The 19,474-nt window shown below is 32.5% G+C and overlaps 2 protein-coding genes across 3 annotated transcripts; one reads left to right on the top strand and one right to left on the bottom strand.

Moving 5' to 3' along the window:
* The first annotated feature begins 1,248 nt into the window (after positions 1-1,248).
* LOC102629802 (uncharacterized) lies at positions 1,249-5,166 on the top strand. Of its 2 annotated transcripts, none has more exons than XM_025102546.2 (6): positions 1,249-1,620; positions 1,756-1,815; positions 1,898-2,108; positions 2,203-2,493; positions 2,622-2,831; positions 2,984-5,166. In XM_025102546.2, exons 2-6 carry the CDS (start codon positions 1,780-1,782, stop codon positions 4,882-4,884), a joined length of 2,649 nt encoding a protein of 882 aa, XP_024958314.2. In that variant the 5' UTR covers positions 1,249-1,620; positions 1,756-1,779; the 3' UTR covers positions 4,885-5,166. The 2 variants fall into 2 exon arrangements, with proteins under 2 accessions (XP_024958314.2, XP_006489477.2); XM_006489414.4 differs by having other exon boundaries at positions 1,250-1,620; positions 1,911-2,108.
* A 2,138-nt stretch (positions 5,167-7,304) lies between these two features.
* On the bottom strand, positions 7,305-8,779 carry LOC102630096 (calmodulin-like protein 8). The gene is made up of 4 exons (XM_006489415.4): positions 8,523-8,779; positions 8,291-8,448; positions 8,099-8,179; positions 7,305-7,602 (listed from the first exon to the last, which is right to left on the bottom strand). Exons 1-4 carry the CDS (start codon positions 8,596-8,598, stop codon positions 7,465-7,467), a joined length of 453 nt encoding a protein of 150 aa, XP_006489478.1. The 5' UTR covers positions 8,599-8,779; the 3' UTR covers positions 7,305-7,464.
* Between the last annotated feature and the right edge of the window lie 10,695 nt (positions 8,780-19,474).

Genomic DNA, 19,474 nt, shown 5'->3' with positions numbered 1-19,474 from the left:
AACAAATACAAAAGAGTGGAGCTATTAGCACCCCTACATTATTTTTATAAAACCTCACTTTAAATAAAATTATAATTAAAAATTAAACATGTATAAATTTTTTTCCAGTAAATTACTAAATTCATAATCAATTCTTTTAAAAAAAATTTTATATGTTACTTACTATCTAATTAAAATAAATTGTACAAAATTAGAATAATCTATTGTTCTTTTTTGATTTCTTATTGATTAAATATAATTTCAAAGTAATTTTAAATATAAAAATATTTAAAATTACTTTGAAATTATAATTTGAAATATATGTTATTTCAACTAATGATTAACACTAAAAAACTTATCACCCATATAACTTTTTAATTTGTGTGCAGGGTAATAATAAAATTGAAAATAATTAAAAAAATAGCACAATAATACTTTAAGTTTTAACAATAAAACAAATCAAATGAAAACTGAGAACTAAGAAAAGTGTATCTAAAAAATAAATATTTTCGAAAATAAAATGAATATAACTAAAAGGCAGATTTTATGAGGAGATCAAAAGGGTGCTAATAGTCTAACTCATTAAAAAAAAAGTGAAAGGGCCGAGGATTAGGAATTGAAACTCAAGCCCAATTAGTAAACTTTGGTCCCCCATTGTAAAGATAAGCTCAAGTGACCTGGAAGATCAGTGTCTGGATGGAAATGGAATCTTTGCCAGATCCAATGCTTGACAAAACACCCTTAATTTCAGTTCACAAACTTTATTAACTACTAATTAGATTGATTAGAAGAACAGCAAAGACACTTCTCCCATATGGCTGCAGTATGCTCTAATCATTTCATCAACTAATTCTCTCGTTTAAATAAAGTGATTAATGTGGATTTCCACCAACTCTCTTCTCTCTAATCTATCAACTTTTTATTAGAAAAAACAAGTGTGAGTGTAGGGGTCCAAACATATCACTTTTGAGCACGGCCAGAGCTACAGAGTTTCGAGGAAATGCACAGTTATCATGATCTTAGCCCTTAAAAAATTTTGCTGCCCTTAGCTGCCCCCACATTCAGCGCAAGCTTTAAGTCCAAGAAATGTAGAAGTACAGACCCACCTGCTAAAGAAGTTCTTATCACAACCATTATTCCATGCCCATTAGAGAAGAAAGCATCTGTAGACTTGTACGTGTCATGTACTGAACCATTGGATGTCATGTTGTATTAATCAAATAACTTAGTAACGGTTGTCACAAATATATATCTGCAGCACATACTGAAATGACTGGCTAGAGATTGGAATAATAATAGTACCCAAAATTTCAGCTGAACATAATCATATAGCCAGGCCACTGATAGGCTATGCAATTGTGACATTTGAATAGCCGACACTGAGCTTTAATTAGTTAACAATGTGCTATGGAATTTTTATAAAAACTATGATCATCATGGAATGTCGATGTCTCACGAAAAGGAGAAAAGAATGAGAAGGGAAAAATGTGGAATTCCACTATAAATCAGTTTGGCTGACAGATGAACCCCAGTAAGGCTTCTGCTTTAAGCGACAGCAGTGAAGTGATCGGTTGCAGATAACAAGCTGTCATCAGATGTTTACAGCTATTTTCATGTGAAAATATCATCATCATGATCATGGTATGTGCCTAGATTTTTTGCATAAGTTTCGAATGCGAACTTAACTTTTGATTCATATTTTGCTATTGGGAAGACCCCAGCCAACTAAAGTAAACTGCTACGTGTTTTGATCTTTACAAATCATTTATATTTCAGGATTTTGTTGATTGAACATGGGAAATGAGATGGGAAACAGTAACACATCGGGGCTACAAGGTATCAAAATAATATGCTTGTTAATATTTTGATGAGCTTTGTACTTGCTTAATGTGATGAATGTTTATGATTACAAAGTTAGCATTCTAACGCAGAAGAAGAGATTAGTACCACTCAAGTACAGGAAAGCTCGGTGAAAGAAGCTGGTCAAGCAGATGGCAAAGAAGTAGAAAATCATAATGCTTCTCTCGCTGAAGTTAAAGACCATAGTGAAAAAGAGAACGGAGCGGCTACAAATGTTCCAAATGGAGAAGCAGATCCTCATGTCGCAAATCAGACATCACATGAAAGAGGTCAGTTAGTGAATTTATTAAATTCAGAACGTTGCTTACAAATGGATTATATATCTGTGTGTAATGATATTTAACTCAACTTGAGACTTTGTAGAGGAAAAAGAGATTGAGGATCAACCTCCTGCCGAATCTCCAAAAGTTGAAGTGAAATCAAATGCTACTGAAGAAAGTCGTGAAAGCAGTGAAATGCAACCAAATTCTGTATCCAATGATTCAAAAGAGCATGAGAAACTACTTTGTAATACAGATGGCGAAGGAGGGAATAATATTGTTCCTGTATCTGAAGATAAAGACTACCAAGAAAAAGAGATAGATAGTTTCCCTTCTGGTGTTCCCAAGGAAGCAGAGGATCCTCATATTGTAAATCAGATATCAGATGAAAGAGGTTAGTGGATTCTTTTTCGTTTATCTGCATTTGGTGAATGAGGTTAGTGGATTTTTAACGTAGCATAGGTATAAGTTTAACTGTTGGCTGGTGTTTCTTCACTGAACATGAGCCTTTGTTTCTTGTAGAACAAGAAACTGAAGTTGTTCCTCCTGCTGAATCTCCAAAATTTGAAGTTAAAACAAATACTGAAGAGGGAAGTGAAGTATGTGACACGCAGCCAACTTCTCCCTCCAAACATTCAGAACATCAGGAGATACAACAAGAGTCAAATCTAAAAGAGAATCAGCTGCAAATTAGTGATCATCATCTTGAGAAGCAAACTTCCATCAAGAAAGGTTAGCATGTTCTTTTGATTTTTCTTAAAAGTTCTAAAATGTCTCTTTTCTTGTTCTATTTCCACTAGTAGAAATATCATTGCTTTTGTAAATATAATCGCGTATGAATACAACCAGTCCACCTTAATTTAATACCTTCATGTGGATAACAGAGGAAGAGGGAACAGAAACTTCAACTTCTGAAACAGTACAATTGTCACATGATCCAGATCTTCAAGAATTTGGAGATTCAAAGTTTGATCAACCTGAATTGGCAAGTATTCATGTTGATCCGCCTACGCAAGATAGCAACAATTCACTGCATATTCATGAGGATTTCCTAGGATCAAATTTGAATTGCACTAGTGAAAAGAATGGTGACGCCATTGGTACTAATATATCGAAAGATATGAATGAAACTGTTGTTTCTGGTTCCAATCTGGAGGTAGACATTGGAAAGGATGACTTTACTTTGAAGGAAAGGACAGCAGAAGAGGTGTCCTGTGAAGATAGATTGGAAATTGACGATAGGGATGAGACTGGAAATGCTAAAGGCGAAAAATCAGTGATAAAATCAGACTTCCTCAATGGTGTGGGAACCAAATGCAATGGAGAGATACCAACCAAGAAAAATCCAATCAGCACTATTTCCCCAAAAGAAGAATCAGAAGTCACTTGCATGGATGAGTCTCAAAATCCCCAAACAGGAGTTTCTGAACCTACAGATGACTGCATAGTCCTTGCTGCGGAAACAGCATTGGCAGAAAAGGAATCAGAACCAGTTGAGAATAAGCCCAGTGATTGCCTAACTCATTCTTGTGATGAGTCAGTTAAAGAATCGAAGATCGATAGTGAAAAACTGTCTCCGTCTGAATCGTTGATGATTGCGACTGAAGGAGAGAACAACCAAGAGGGAGTTGAAGATTTTATTTGTTGCGGGGGCAATAAGGACTGTACTGAGGAGGCGAAGGTTGCTAAGAATGGTGGCCTGGTTGATGAGCATAGTAATGACCAGAATGCGGCTTCCGTGGAGCACAGCGAAGACTCACAAAAAGAAGTTGAGATGGTTCCTGACTCAGGAACTGTTTCAACAGAATCTGCTCTTGTAGACTGCAAAAGCGAAGAGGCATCAGAGGAGGGGCAAGTCTTTGAAGAAGCAGAGGACAAAACAAAAACTTCATATGGGAATGAAAATAGTAAAGATGCAAGAGAAAATGGAGAACAATGTACGCCTCCAGTGGAACAAGAAGTATCTCTTACGAAGGCTCCACTTTCTCTTTTCCAGCCTCAAGATAATCAACAGAACAATGAAATGCAGTCGGAAAACATCCAGAACGGCAATGACTCCATCCCAGAGTTGAAGCCAGAAATCAATGGTGAATTCCTTGTTACTGACGGTTCCCCTTTTGATTCTAAAAAATCGATGGCAGAAACATTAACCCCTGTAGCTGAATCAGCGATTGAGAAACCTGACCAGGATATTTCACAACATACAGCAGAGACTATGATGGCGCCGGCAGAAGCTAACACTCAGGTAAACAATGTCAGTGAACAGAATGCTGATGCACAAGAAAGTCTGGGGAGGCTAAGTACTGAATCGAATTCTAACAACTCAAACACTCAAGCACAAATACAAAAGTCTCCAAGTTTTGATCTTGATCTCAGAATTGAAGCAAGGACTGAAGAATCAGACAGAACTCCATTACTGTATCACGACGAGACTGCCACCGAAGACTTTTCAGGCGAGCAAGATGTTAGTCTTGGAAGTCCAATAGCACGTGCTCAAGATAAGCTTCAGTGTCATGCAATGCCAGTGGAAGAAAAAGTTGTTAGGATGGAAAGAAGCAATTCTGACAAGTTGAAAACTCCATTCCTAGGCTTCTTGAAAGAAGAGGGAGAGGCCCCTATCATCGTCACACCACAGGTACATGGTAACAATGCTGCTGCAAAGAGGGAAGACAAGGAATCCTCGAACTTGCACGCTAAGGAAGTTACAGCAACTAGTAAAGAGAAGCGAAAGCCGAGATCTTCCCTCTTCACCACCTGCATGTGTTGCACAACTGTGCTCAATTAAGCACATTAAAAACTTTACCAGGTTCTTCTTTTTTATTATTCGATTTGTTTTTGTTGAGTTTTCTAATTCATACCAACAAAACAAATATATTGTAACTTTGACAAATTGTTTTCCTTTTTTTTTTTGGGCACTGGTTCCGGACTTTGCATTGCCTTGTGATGAATTTTATTATTTCGAGTTATTTTATTTGTTTGGTTTTTGCAAGAATTTCTAAGGGAATTGCAGAGGAATTTGTTACTGTGACAGGTTTGCTGCCTGTGATTGTAATATCTGTTCATTCTATTTATTATTTTATACAATGAATTAATCTTGGAGGTTTATGATCCTAAATCTAATCTTCTTTTGAGCAAATTTTATTAATGTGCTTATTGATTAAAAATTAAAAAAATGTAGTTTAATTCTAATCATACTATAGTACTAAAATACAGATGACATAAGATTTATAAAAAATGAGAAGTGCTCAGAACAGGAGAGAAACTTATTTCAAATGAATGCTCTATCAAGAGTTATTACAAAACAATCACCATTACAAGAAAATTTTATAGCAAATGCATGCCTTCAAACTTCACTCCGAGGACCAAATATTGTTCAGCCTTGTAATTTAGTAGCATCATCATGAAAATTCCAAAGTCAAACCTATTAATAAAGAATTTCATTCAGTAAGAAACAGAATTCACAAGGCAAATTCGTTCACTGAGCTTTGAAGACTTCAAAGTCAATACATTTATATGCCTATAATTGGGAATATAACCAACCTTATTAACTCATAGGCATGCACAAGTCCTTTTTCAGTGCTAGATAAAAATGCATTAAGAAGAAGATAACACCGATCTCAGACCCAATTGTTATTCCCACTTAAATAATGCGTATAGTTATTTTGACTCTTGAATCTTAGACTGGACTTCAATTTTAATACATAATATAAAGCATTGACGAGCACCATCAATTTAACACACCCTAATGTGAATGAGACAGTTTGAATCGTAAATCGAACTCAATCCGCTACAGTCTTTAATTTACACAGAAAAGAGAGTTTGTCGAACAAGAAGAAATCTCAAAAAGTGAATGAAATACACGGGATCGCGTACAAATTGATGGTGTTTTTGAAATTCAGGGAAAAGACAAATGGTGAGGAAAAAATGAAAATACCTCTTTTTCAACGTTTCTTTTCCGGGAATTAACATGGCAAATGAAATCTGAAAAAGCTAATGTGAATGTGACGCAATTTTCTTTGTGGACCAACCAAAAGAAGAGGAGACATGCATCAAGTAGTCAAATACAACAAAGTTATTTCTTGAATAAAAATTCTTGGAAATAATATCTTCAATACCGACCAATTTTGATTCTCAGTCAAAGTCATATGTTGGAACCAAAAGCTGGAGAAATTTCACATCAATACAACTTCTTTGTGTTGGACTATGGGGAAAAAGAATCAATAAATAAATGAATAAATTATAAATAGGAAATTCATTCATTATTTTCAAACCAACTTATTTTTACTAACCAATTGAAATGAGACATACAACGCGGTTTGAATTTTGGATCAACTCCCCCACTCTCTATTGAGAATTTTCAGTTTTTCTGTTGCTAATGCTCCAAAAATTAGGATCAAAATTTGGAAGACCAGCATGAAAAATTTTGAAGTGATTCAATGAAAATTTAACATGGGGGATTTAGATGAAGAGCATTTTAATACATCTGTGATTATGTTCCTTTCAAAAAGGAAGGAAGAATTAATACTATTCAGGTCAATACATCAAAATCACATGCATGCAATGCAAATGCCAAATTATATCACTCCTTATCTATAATTCAATTTGAAATAATCTTTCAACACTTTTTTCCCCTTGTTTGGAGAGGAAATCTTGATTCCTTATTCAATGGGATTCTTATAAACTTTCTCCTTGTTAAGAAAGAAATCTACAAACCCCATGTTGATTAAGATTTGAATAAAGTTTAATTAAAAATGTTAATTTGCTCATATGCATAAATAACCTCTCATTATTGTCTTACAATGTATGCTAAGAAAATTGAGTTTAGAACTAGCCTGACATTTTCTCTTTTTTCCTGTATAAATAATTGGATGACATTATTTTCTTTCATTTTATAGAATGTATAATTGAATTTTATACATATGATGAAACATTCATAGCATTGTACTGACTCCTTTTTTTTCCCCCTTAAGAGAATCATATTAATTTTAAATTGACTGAAAAATTACATTTGTTGGAAAGTGAAAAGTGAAAACTATGACATTACACAAAATGCATGGAATTAAAATTCTGGTAGGGCTATTTATAATTAAAAAAATTTTACTTAAAATTGACATACAGTTTGAGCCACTCATCTTACACAACATGTATAATAATTGATTATTTTGAAGTAGAAACGAAATAATACAATTTAAAATTAAACAATGGTAAAATAATTAATCAACATACATGTTATTCTAATTTTAGGTCATCAGTTGACATTTCGACACATCGATCTTCGGTTACAACAACAATCAATTGAATACAACAAATAATTAAATTAAGAACACTTATTAATCAAATCACACGGCCGTGAAAGTAAAATTAATTATCCGATGGTCATCATCATCTTGACAAACTCATCATAGTTAACTTGGCCATCACCGTCCAAATCAGCCTCATTGATCATCTGCTCTACTTCATCATCCGTTAATTTTTCACCAAGATTGATCATCACGTGTCTCAACTAAAAAACAAAGATAATAAAAATAAATAAATAAACTTGTAATAATTATAATTAAAAAGATAGATTCACATCTCATCGATCAAATAAAATTATGATAATATAGAAATAATGTGCTGTGAACATGGCTAATGTTCATGCATAATGAGTTAAGGTACAGCTACAAGCGTACTCATCATATACGGACACCCATTTATATTTTTTTACCTAAACTGCATGAACTATAGACTATAGTGAATATTTTTCTTTAAAATAAATTATTCTATTAACATTTAAAATATATCCCTTGTTGGGAATCATATGAGTAAATCGATGAGTTAATCTTTAGTTTAATCAAACTGCGTGCTGTAGAGCACCGTTATTATTATAACCATTTTTTTTTCTCTTACATATTTCTAAGATTCAGTAACATGGTTCTCTAAAAATGTAATTTAACCCAACAAAGAAAAAAGGAAAAAAAAAATTTATGCATGCAAAATGCTTGGAAAAATTTAATTACCTCAGTAGCTGAGATATATCCATTTTGATCCTTATCAAACACTTTGAAAGCTTCTTTAAGCTCTTCCTCAGCGTCAGTTTCCTGATACATTACAAACAAAAAATAAATAAAGACATATTTTGATCCCTATTATTGCCCTGCATAGATATTATATAATGACAATTTGAAATTCTTGAAAGTAATTTATGTTACCTTCATTTTCTTGGCCATTAAGTTCAAGAACTCCCCAAACTCGATGGTCCCATTTCTGTCAGAATCCACTTCGTTGATCATGTCCTGCAACTCTTCTTCTGTGGGATTTTGATCCAAAGATCGTATCACAGTTGCCAATTCCTCAACGGTAATGCAACCTGCATATTTGTACGAATTAATGTAAACTAATTAATCAAAAAGATCGTACAACATTTGGTTTGATGCAACTCACCGTCGCCGTCTTTGTCGAAAAGACAGAAGGCTTCTTTGAACTCAACAATTTGCTCATTTGTGAGAACTTCAGACATGGTGGCGATGGTGGATAATTTGACGATATTTGAAACAAAAAGCTATGGCTTGCTCGCAAAATATTGAGAGAAAAAGGGGAAAAAAAAAATTAAAGAAAGAGAGAGAGATGTTTTTGGAGTATGCACTAGTTGTTGTTTGTTGAGTATTGCTCAAGCTTAGCTGGGCTTTATGTAGAATTCCAATGCGAGTAATTTGTAGAGAAAATTCTTCCGTTTATAATATATAATAAATAATATCAGAGTCAAATCAAAGGTCGATTATTCATTATTATGACTTAGAGTTTGGGTGTTATAGTGTTGGCCCTATTAGAAGAAAAAGAATCAATGAGAGACCCCCAAACTCAATGAGGTGTAATTTTTTGGAAGAGAAATTAAATTAGTAGAATTATTTAAATTTTTTTTATTAATTAAAGGGTACATGTAGAAATTAAATAATGGGAATAGAAACCAAAAAATAAAAAAGGGACAGCTGTAAGGGTAAGAGGAAAAGGAGACGGAGCATTCAAAATGAAAGACCAAATGGGCATTGAAGTATTGGGAGGTGTGTAGCTTGTTTCTACATTTTCAACCCCATAGAGCACGCTGCGTTGCTTGCACGAGTCTCTTCACAAGAACTTCCACTGCCCACTTCTATGTTTTTTAATATTTATTTAGACAGTAGCTAAGTTAGATTAGTTTTGCAATGAAGTATTGATAACGACCGTCAAATTATAATGATAAATATAAATTTAATATTTATTTTTATGATCACGATTAACTTAGATTTATTATTCTTCTTCTTACAACTATACGTTATATTAGGGGCGGATTCCCCTTAGGACCAGTGGGGACTTAAGCCCCCACTGGAAAAAAAAAATTTTAATAATTAATTTAGTTTTCATAAAATTCTCAATAATTTTTTCTAAAGCCCCCACTAATTTATAGTCAAGCCTACAATACATAATTATACTTAAATTCTCACATTCTAATTTTTTAAATTCAAATAAAAAAAGATGGACTTTGCAAACTAAAATCAAACCCATAAATATTAATATTAATTTAATTTTTAAACGGCCCACAAACTCATTAATAATTTTTTTTATTAATCTTACTTTTCCAATTCCACTACTAATCCAACGCCCATAAAAAATTCCTAAACATTTACTTATTTTGGTTGTTTACATAGAAAAAATTTTATTTAATAACATTGATAATGAAGTTATAATACAATGTATCAATATATAGTACAATGTATCAATCTTTTAAATTTATATTTTTATTACTTTTAAAAAAAATTTATGTTACTGTTGAATAAGCCCTCAGTGAATCATTATGTTGTCTCCGCCCCTGCGTTATAATTATTACTTTGTTTGAATCAATTAATTAGGGTTAGGGTATAATGGATGGGATTGAAAGTGAGGCAACGTTACATCCTAAATATCATAAGTGATAAAGTGATAATCACCCATAGGAATAGGATCTTCCCGTAATTAGAACTGTTCAACAAGTAAATTTTTTTTTTTGTGAATCATTGTTTCACTTATGTTTTGAAAGGGTGTGAACATAATCAACGTTATGTTTCGGTGAAACCTAGAATCTCGGCGGATAGATAATAAATAAATGACATGGATTGTGTGAAATCTAGGGATATTAGAAATATTAATTTAACATTGCCATGTGTAAAGTAAACGATAAACAGTAAAGTTAATGCGGGATGAGCCAATAGGAGAGTCACGATCAGAAAAGCAAATCATGATCCAAGAAGAAATAAAGAGGAAAATCTTTTTTTTTTTTAAGTCCTAAAATGAAGAAAGGAAAAACGAAAAGCAAGCAACGGCAAAATTAATGTGCTCGGCTGTCCAACGCGGTTTTCAATCTTTATTGTATTGCCTCTCGCCTCTGCCCTGCTGCTGCCGCCAATGCCATGGCCCTATATGCGTGTGCTTATCCGGTCTTTAATTAATTACAATCCTCTCACCTCATTTTTGCATATTCATGACTCATTCATTTATTAATTGCTTTATTTATTTAATTAACTCATCACGAATCCATTGCATTAGAATAGTCCGATGCCTTCTGACCGACGAATTGGAAACGCAAAAGGCTAGAAAATTTTCTGAAAATATTTTGATTGGTTGAAAGATTGAATGACATATTAGGGGCTGAAAAATCCTAAAACAAGACTGCATCAACATTCAAAAGATCGTGGCAGATTCCAGAAGGTTGAGAGTAGAAGGAATTTAGAATTTGACTGAAAATTTTGATTTTTAAGGATTTAAAACTCTTCAAAAACGAGTTATGGGAGGTGGGCATTTCTCATTTCTCTACACTCCAGTCACGCGGCTTGGACTTGTTGACGTTCCCACCATTATTATTATTATTATTATTATTATTTTGTTTTTTCAATCTTCAAACAAAGCTTTAATATTAAAGAAACTACAGTGACGATGGTGAGTCGAGTAAGATTCGTCAGATTCTTAATTTTTAAGAGTTAAGAGAGACCAAGCTGAGAGAAAAAGTCATAATGATCTAACTTTGAATTGGGGTTTGGTCTGCCATAACTTGTTCCGAAGCTGAGGCCAAGCCCAAGATCTAAACATTGTTGTTACTAGGCTCAATCCAGTAACAGACAAATATATCTACGCCCACGATTCATCATCAGTAACGTTCTCTTGAAAAGTCCGTTGACCTTAACGGCCACCCACCCATTCCTTCCATTTGGCCGTTACTTCAAACTGCTACTGCCGTCACCTCTGTTTAGGAAACCCAGTTGCATTATTTTCTTTCTTGAGATTCTCTTTGGAAGGAATTTAGATCTATCACAAATAGATGTGGTAATTAAAAATAAAAAATTAATTACTTAATTAATTTTTTGGAAGTACTGTTTATTGTTACTGTTCATAGTCACTATTCACGATTATTGTTCATCCGCATAAAAAATATTAATTTTTCAAAAATACAATAAAATGCAGAAAATAAATGACGTGGAGATTTTTACGTGTTTCAGATTAATCAATCCTACGTCTACGAGGGCACGCCCAGATGAAAAGTAATTCACTAAGTTGAGATGTTACAACCTATGAATTTACCAAACTTAAGACTCTCACTTATAGTTTATCACCATACAGTTTCTCAACTTTACACTGAATCTGCTTATCTTGAATAATTGCTACCCCTCTTGATCCACGATCCTCAAGGCACTTCGCAAAGCAATCAATAGCAATTCTTTAATTCTCCAATGTCTAGTGATCCAAGATCCACATAAACTCTCCGCAAAGATGAAAAGAATATAAGAAAACAAATCAACACAACATTATGCACCAAATCCAAATTCTCTAGGAAGGAGACCGAATTTTGCTTCTCTGCTTTATGCTTTGTGTTGTGTGATCAACCTTCAACTGTGAAATACCTCTCTTTATATAGGCACTAGAGTTTCATCAAAATAGCAAGTCTTAAAAGACTTAAGTTCTTTCCAATTAAGAGTTTCTTTCCTCTTATAATTCTTATGAATTTGAATAAGAATAAATCTGATCTTTTTGTCTTGCTTGTCTCCCAAGAAATATCTAGAACATTTAATAACTTCCTGTTTGAACCAACTTCTTGCTCTAAATAGATCTCATGCTTCAATTATAGAATCACACCATTAATTGACTTGCTAAATTAGATATCTAATTAAATTAGGAAATAAATATTCCTAATAAATTGGAATCTCATTAAATTAGGCAATTAATAAATTAATTCATATTACAAGATATGCAATAAATAACCTTGTAATTTAACTAGACTTGCCATAAGATACTAACTCTATAAATAATGGACTTAACACTTTTTGGATTTTATTTCTGATCAGCCAAAAGGTATGTGCCAAAACTTCTTGATAATTAATCTTCCTCTTTAAAATGAAGTTGGCTTTTATTTATTACCTCCTGATTAAACTTTTAGTTGGCTTTAGTTTAGTTTTTTTGTCACTCAGTTAATTCTAGAAATCTTGCTCGTTACATTTCCTTCATTCTGTGATCAGATAGGGTTTAATTCTTATATCGTTTGAATGTAATGTCCTTGCTTGGTTCCTGAGAATAATTAAGAAAATGACAATCAAAATCTGGTGCTTCAGGTTTCTTGGTGATTTTTTTTCAAGAAGATTTAACCCTTTGGCCTAATCAAGAGAAAAAGTCCATGAGAGTAAATGATTTTCACAAAAAAGGGGAAAAAACTTTTTTTTCTTTTTATCTTCTTTTAGCTGCAATAGGAGCATTGTGGTTAAGGGTTTCGAGTGTTTAATGTCAATTTTATAGTACATTGTGTTGTATGGACTTGTTAAAAATCAGAAGATTAAGTTATGCAAGAACTTTCCTTCAACTTGAGTTAGAATATGTATTACGAAACTGTTTCTTCCAAGTATCTTATGATCATGTTCATGTCCATGTTGTATAAGGACTAATTACTGAACAAGCAATCCCTTAAAATTATTTCACTATTTTTTTCTACTAAAAAAGACTCAAAAGTATATTAGTTCTACATTTTCTGAGAAGGGCATCGGAGCTACTACATGGAAACCTTTGTACTACAAGGGGTCAACTTCTAATACTATCTATAAATGCTACTTTGCTCAAGTAATTTCTTTTATATCAAACAGCTGAAAACATATTATGTAATAACATGCAAAATAATTTTGTTTGATTTGTCCATTATTTCTCTTAAAGTAGTTGCAGTAAGCTTTTTTCGTAACTAATATTTTCCTTTTCCCATAAGGTGGTGATTTTTCGCTGGAAAATGCTATGCTCTGAGTATTATTTTTTGTCCCTTTTGTTTGTTTCCATTTTCAGTCTCTATCTGCTTTTCATTACTAGTCAAAAACCAAATGTAATACCTTTGAGGCTATGGTGGAAAGAGAGCATATATGGATAAACGTGAAGGTAGGTAACATGAACTTGCCTAATGCACCCTCATTTCTCATCTCTGTGTATGTATTTTCCTGCAAATAGTGATGAGTGTGCCTGTCATTCATGTGTGAACATTTTGATAGTTTTTTTTATTCATAATACCTTGTTGAACTCAACCTTGAGAAATACAGATGAAAATTTTGATATAAAGCATTATCGTGGAGGCCTTCTCTTAATGGTAAATGATGGTAAGAAAAGATGCAAATGGTTCACAGTTCTTTCTCACCTTCAAGGTGCTACCTCATAATTATGGGTACAAGTTGTTACTCCTATTGAACACGTGGCTGCCAGTGTGTCTTGTAAATATGTTTCCAGCATGTGGTCCAACATTTCATTAAGCAAAAGTTTGCCACATTCTGCCAGCTGACAACTGCTTTGATTACTTCCCACCTCTTCATCTTTGATGGAAAGATGAGATAAATAAAAATGGTGAGAGCGGTGTTTGGTTCCTGGGGCCTGTGATCTCAACCTTATGCTACACCATCGCTAGTGATTATAGAGGACTCAGAAGCATCAAGTATCCGCAAAATATATCAATGGCTAGAGGTTCGATTTTAAATTTTTCGGTTTTGATCTTACGTGCATGTTGTGCTATATTTATATAAGTAGATTGTTTTTAAAGTTTGCTTACATTTGGTATCAGAGCATGTTATGCCTCTGCCTTGATGTGTTCTGTACTTTGTTAATCATGCAAAAATACACAAAATTTTTTAAGAAACTTAAAGTCATATTTGCTTGTTATGGATTTAGAATAGTTCTGTGATTTGAAACATTAAGTTTGGTGCTGTGAAATGTTAAATATAGTCGAGTTTGTTAAACGGGTCATTTGGGTTGGAAAACAAATTAAATGGACGCGGCTGAAGGTTGAAGATGATGTTGAACGACATGTCATTTTTTAAACATTAAAAAAACGACATGTCATATAATTCTTAATTTCAAAACGATCAGTTGGTTACTTAAGAATGACATGTCATATCTATCTGTAATATAGACTACGTGTCGTTTTGTTTTATAATATATAGACGACTTGTCGTCTTATTGTTATAAGTGATGACATGTCATCCGTTTGTTTATATAAATGATTTGTCATTCCTTTTTTTTTTACGACATGTCGTCTATATGTATAAATGCTTAAACGACTTTGTTGTTTTATCACTGAATTTTTTGAATTTAAGTTATCAAATCTTAAATATATGGTGTTTTTATTATATTTGACTTTTGGCAATACTATCTGTCCACATTTAAATATCACTGTGATAATGTCATATTAAAATTTGTATTTGTTATTTTGATATAATTGTTGATGCATGCAATTTGTATGGTTAATTATGATGTGTTAAAAGAAAAAATGTCGAGTGAATTACTATGATTTTAATTAATTAAGGAGTAGCCACAACATCCTTAATTATGTAAAATTATATATTAAGTGTTTCCGGATCACGTATAATAAAATGACAATAATTGTGATTATATGTATTTATTATAATGTCTGTTGTCCCACAAAAATTTATATTATGCTTGTATATTTAATTAGGATAACATATCAGACTATTTTCTTAATGTACCCACAGAAATTAAGAAGTGAAATATAGTTTGATATTTTTATCATAAAAATATATGTGAATCTATTTGAATTAGAACTTTACCTACAAGCGAGTTTTATGTCACTTGATTTACATTGGTAAAACATGATATCTCTATATTAGCCTAAATTTATAATATAATGATGTGTTTTTAATTTTATACGGTTGTACAACCTGCGAGTTTTTCTAAAATCAAAATGTGATATTCTTGAGTTGAAAGCTGATAACATAAAGTATGGAGGAGAGAATTCTTCTTCACTTATGGTGGATGGACATTGAATATGCTATTTGGAAAGACGAACTATTTATTGGTGATAACAACACTGAAGTTGATATTGCTCTTTACGACAAGTGGGAGCGATCTAATCACTTCGATGTGATGTTCATAAAAGACCAAAATCTCTGCTGTTATTCGTGGTTCAATCGATCAGCATAATGATGTTCAAGCATTACTGAAGGTTATTGATAAGCAATTTATAACTTTAGATAAGACACTAGCCAGTACCCTAATAATGAATTTTTCATCTATGAAGCTTACTAGTGTAAGAGGTGTGCGTGAGCATATCATGTAGATGAGGGATATTGTGGCTCAATTGAAACTTCTTGAGGTTAATATATTTAAAACTTTCTTTGTACATTACATACTGAATACTCTTCCATTACAGTATGGACTCTTCAAAATCTCTTATAACATATATATAAGGATAAATGGTCAATTAATGAACTAATGACCATATGCGTTCAAGAGGAAGAGAAGCTGTTAATGGAAGTTAAAGAATGTGCATATGCCAAAAGAAAGAGAAAGGTAAAATACCTTGCCAAGAAGAAATAAAAAAGGAATACAAGTACTTTTTCTACAAGAAGAAAGAACATATGAGTAGGATTATGCTAAATTTTAGAAATAGCTTTAGAAGAAAGGTAATTCAATCTTTTTTATTTGTTATGAATATAATATTGTTGATGTTAATCATGATACATAGTGGATTGACTCTGTTTCTATAATCCATTTAACGAATAACTTACATGGTTTGCAAAACATAAGAAAGCCAATGAGAAATGAGTAATGCATCTTTTATGGAAACAAGATGTGTTCACATGTAGAAGCAATCAGAACATGCAGTCTTATTTTGAACAATGGTTTTGCTTTAGTTTTAGAAAAGACGTTTTATATTCCATGGTTTCAGTTTCCAAACTTATATCGTTTGGTCTTTCCTTTTTTATTTCTTCTCCGGGAGGTATTTTACCTTTTTCTTTCTTCTTGGCTGGAGGTTTGTTCTTTCTTTGTGCTACCGTCTATGTATCTTCACCAACTTCCATTAACAGCCTCCCTTTCTGTTGAACACACATGGTCATTAGTTTATTAATTAATTATTTATCCTTATGTGTGTTAAAAGAGATTTTGAAGGGTCTATACTGCTATGAAAGAGTATTCAGTATGTAGTGCACAAGGAAAGTTTCAGACATATCAATCTTAAGAAGTTTTAATTGATTTGTAATGTCTCTAATCTGCATAATGTGCTCACACACACCTCTGACACTTGTGAGGTTCATAGATGAAAACTTCATCATTAAGGTACTGGCTAGTGTCTTATTTGAAGTTACAAATTGCTTATAAATAGCCTTCAGTAATGTCTGAAAGTCATTATACTGATCGATTGAACCACGAAAAACAGCAGAGATTTTAGTCTTTATGAACATTACATCGAGGCGATTATATCGCTCCCACTTGTCATAAAAAGCAATATTAACTTCAGTATTGTTATCACCAATAGGTGGTTCATCTTTCGGAATAGCATAATCAATGTCCATAACTTTAACATTTCAGATAAGTTTTGTAATGTATATTGTAAATTTGATCTTTTGAGAATTGTACATTGTTTGATGGTTTTTTCGCCTTAATTACAAAACAATATCTCTTATCCTTCAATGTATGTCCATGTTGAATTAAACAAAGTATTGTGAATGAAAGTTCCTCTATTTTGTGGCATTGAAGACTTGGTCATATCTATATAAAAAGAATTAAAAGATTAGTAAATGATAGAGTACCCAGGATTTTGGATTTTACCAATTTTAATACTTGTGTGGACTACATAAAAGAAAAGTAGACTAACAAGATAAAGAAATGTGCCAAGAGGAGTTCAGAAATATTACAAATCATATATTCATATATTTATAATCCTGACATGGACTCACATGGTCAGAACTACTTCATCTCTTTTATATATGATTGTTCACAATACATGTATCTATATTTACTTAATAATAAAAATGAAGCATTAGATGCGTTTAAGGTATTTAAAGTAGAAGTAGAGAAACAATGTGGAAAGTAAATTAAGATCGTGAGAACATATTAAGGCGGGGAATATTATGGTAGATACAATAAGGATGGACAAGCATATGTCCCATTTACAAAGTTTTTTCAACAACATGGGATAGTTGCCTAATGTTATGCTTGGTTCTCCAGACCAGAATGGTTTAATAGAAAGAAGAAATCGATATTTGTTCGACATGGTGCATAGTATGCTTAACAACTGTAAGTTTCTTAAATCCTTGTGGACTAAACCTCTCAAGACAGCTATGTATATATTAAATCAAGTTCCAATCAAGACAGTTCCTAAAACACCATTTGAATTATGTAAGAGTTCGAAACTACGCTTGCGACATATATATGTTTTTGATATGTCCGTTTGAAGTAAGAGTCTATAATCCACAAGAAAAAAGCTCGACATAAGGACCATTAATCGGTATTTCGTTGGATACGCTGAAAGGTTTAAATGGTACATATTTTACTATTCATCTCATAACACTAGGATTGTGGAATTGAGAAATACAAAATTTCTTGAAAATGACTTTATCAGTAGAAGTGATCAATCTCAAAATATTATTTCTAAGGAAGATTATTTGTATACTCAACCTTCCACCTCAAGTAATAGATTAATTGTCATTCACACTCTTCAAGTTCAAACAGGTATTGCGCAACCAATTCTTAAAATTCCACAAGTTGTTGATAATAATCCAGTAAATTAAGTTGTTTAGGAATTACTGGAAACCCTTAAGCAACCAGTTGAATAATATTCTACTCAGGAGAATGTTAGTTCAACATCAAGAAGATCTAGTAGAGTAAAAAGTTAGTAATTTCTAGTGATTATATATTGTATTTGTAAGAATTTGACTATAATATTAGAGTTGAAAATCATCCTGAATTTGTTATGTAAACCATGAATTCCAAATAATCATATTTATGGCACAATACGATGAAGGAAGAGATGAATTATATGTCATCCAATAGAGTTTATAATCTTGTTGAGTTGTCTAATGGTGTAAAAGTCATATGATGTAAATGAGTCTTTAAGGCAAAGAAAGACTCATTGTGTAACATTGAAATATATAAAGCAAGACTCGTTGCTAAATGATTTACTCAAAAAGAAGGAATCAATTACAAAAAGACTTTTTCTCCTTTTCGAAGAAAGATTCTTTTTGTTTTATTATGGCATTAGTTACTAATTTTGATTTGAAATTGCATCAAATATATGTGAAAATAACTTTCCTTAATGGAAATCTAGAGGAGAAGGTTTATATGTAACAACTAAAAGAATTATCTTCTAGTGATGGTGAGCATTTGGTATCCAAGTTTAAGAAATCCATATATGGATTGAAACAATCTTCCCGACAGTAATACTTAAAATTCATGTTATCTCTTCATTTGAATTTGCGAAAAGCTTAATAGATTAATGTATATACCAAAAGGTCAGTGAGAGTAAGATTTGTTTTCTCATTCTATATATAGATGATATCCTGCTTGTAACCAATAATAAGGGGTTGCTTCATGAGGTGAAACAATTTCTCTCTTTAGAATTTTGACATGAAGGATATGGGTGATGCATCTTAGGTCATAGGCATTGAGATCCATAAAGAGAGATTTCAAGGAACTTTGGGTTTGTTTTAAGGAACTTATATCAATAAAGTCTTAAAGAGATTTCAAATGAAAAATTGTTCACCAAATATAGCTCTCATTGTGAAGTGGAAGTCAAAGTAAACATATTGACATTAAATACTTGGCTATTAGGGAATGTGTTAAAGCAAAGACAGTTGTCATTGAATATGTCAACACTGAATTGATGATTGCTGATCCTTTTAACCAAAGGAATGTCACCACAGAAGTTTAAGGATCATGTAGACCGAATGGGAGGCCATTCTTCATATGATTTATATTTCTTCTGATAATAGCTAGTTTGAATGTTTTTTGATTTATCAATCCTTCTTCTTCCATCATTAGATCCAGGCACACCCTTGCATTCAAGAAAGAGAAAAGAAAAAGGAGACAGCTGGCACCACAGAGCTGCATTGTGTGCTCTTTATATACTGATTTTG

This window comes from Citrus sinensis, chromosome 1 (assembly GCF_022201045.2).
Source record: "Citrus sinensis cultivar Valencia sweet orange chromosome 1, DVS_A1.0, whole genome shotgun sequence".
NCBI classification, from domain to species: Eukaryota; Viridiplantae; Streptophyta; class Magnoliopsida; order Sapindales; family Rutaceae; genus Citrus; species Citrus sinensis.
Note: the sequence above shows the minus strand (reverse complement) of the source record. Positions and strands in the feature narration are given on the sequence as shown.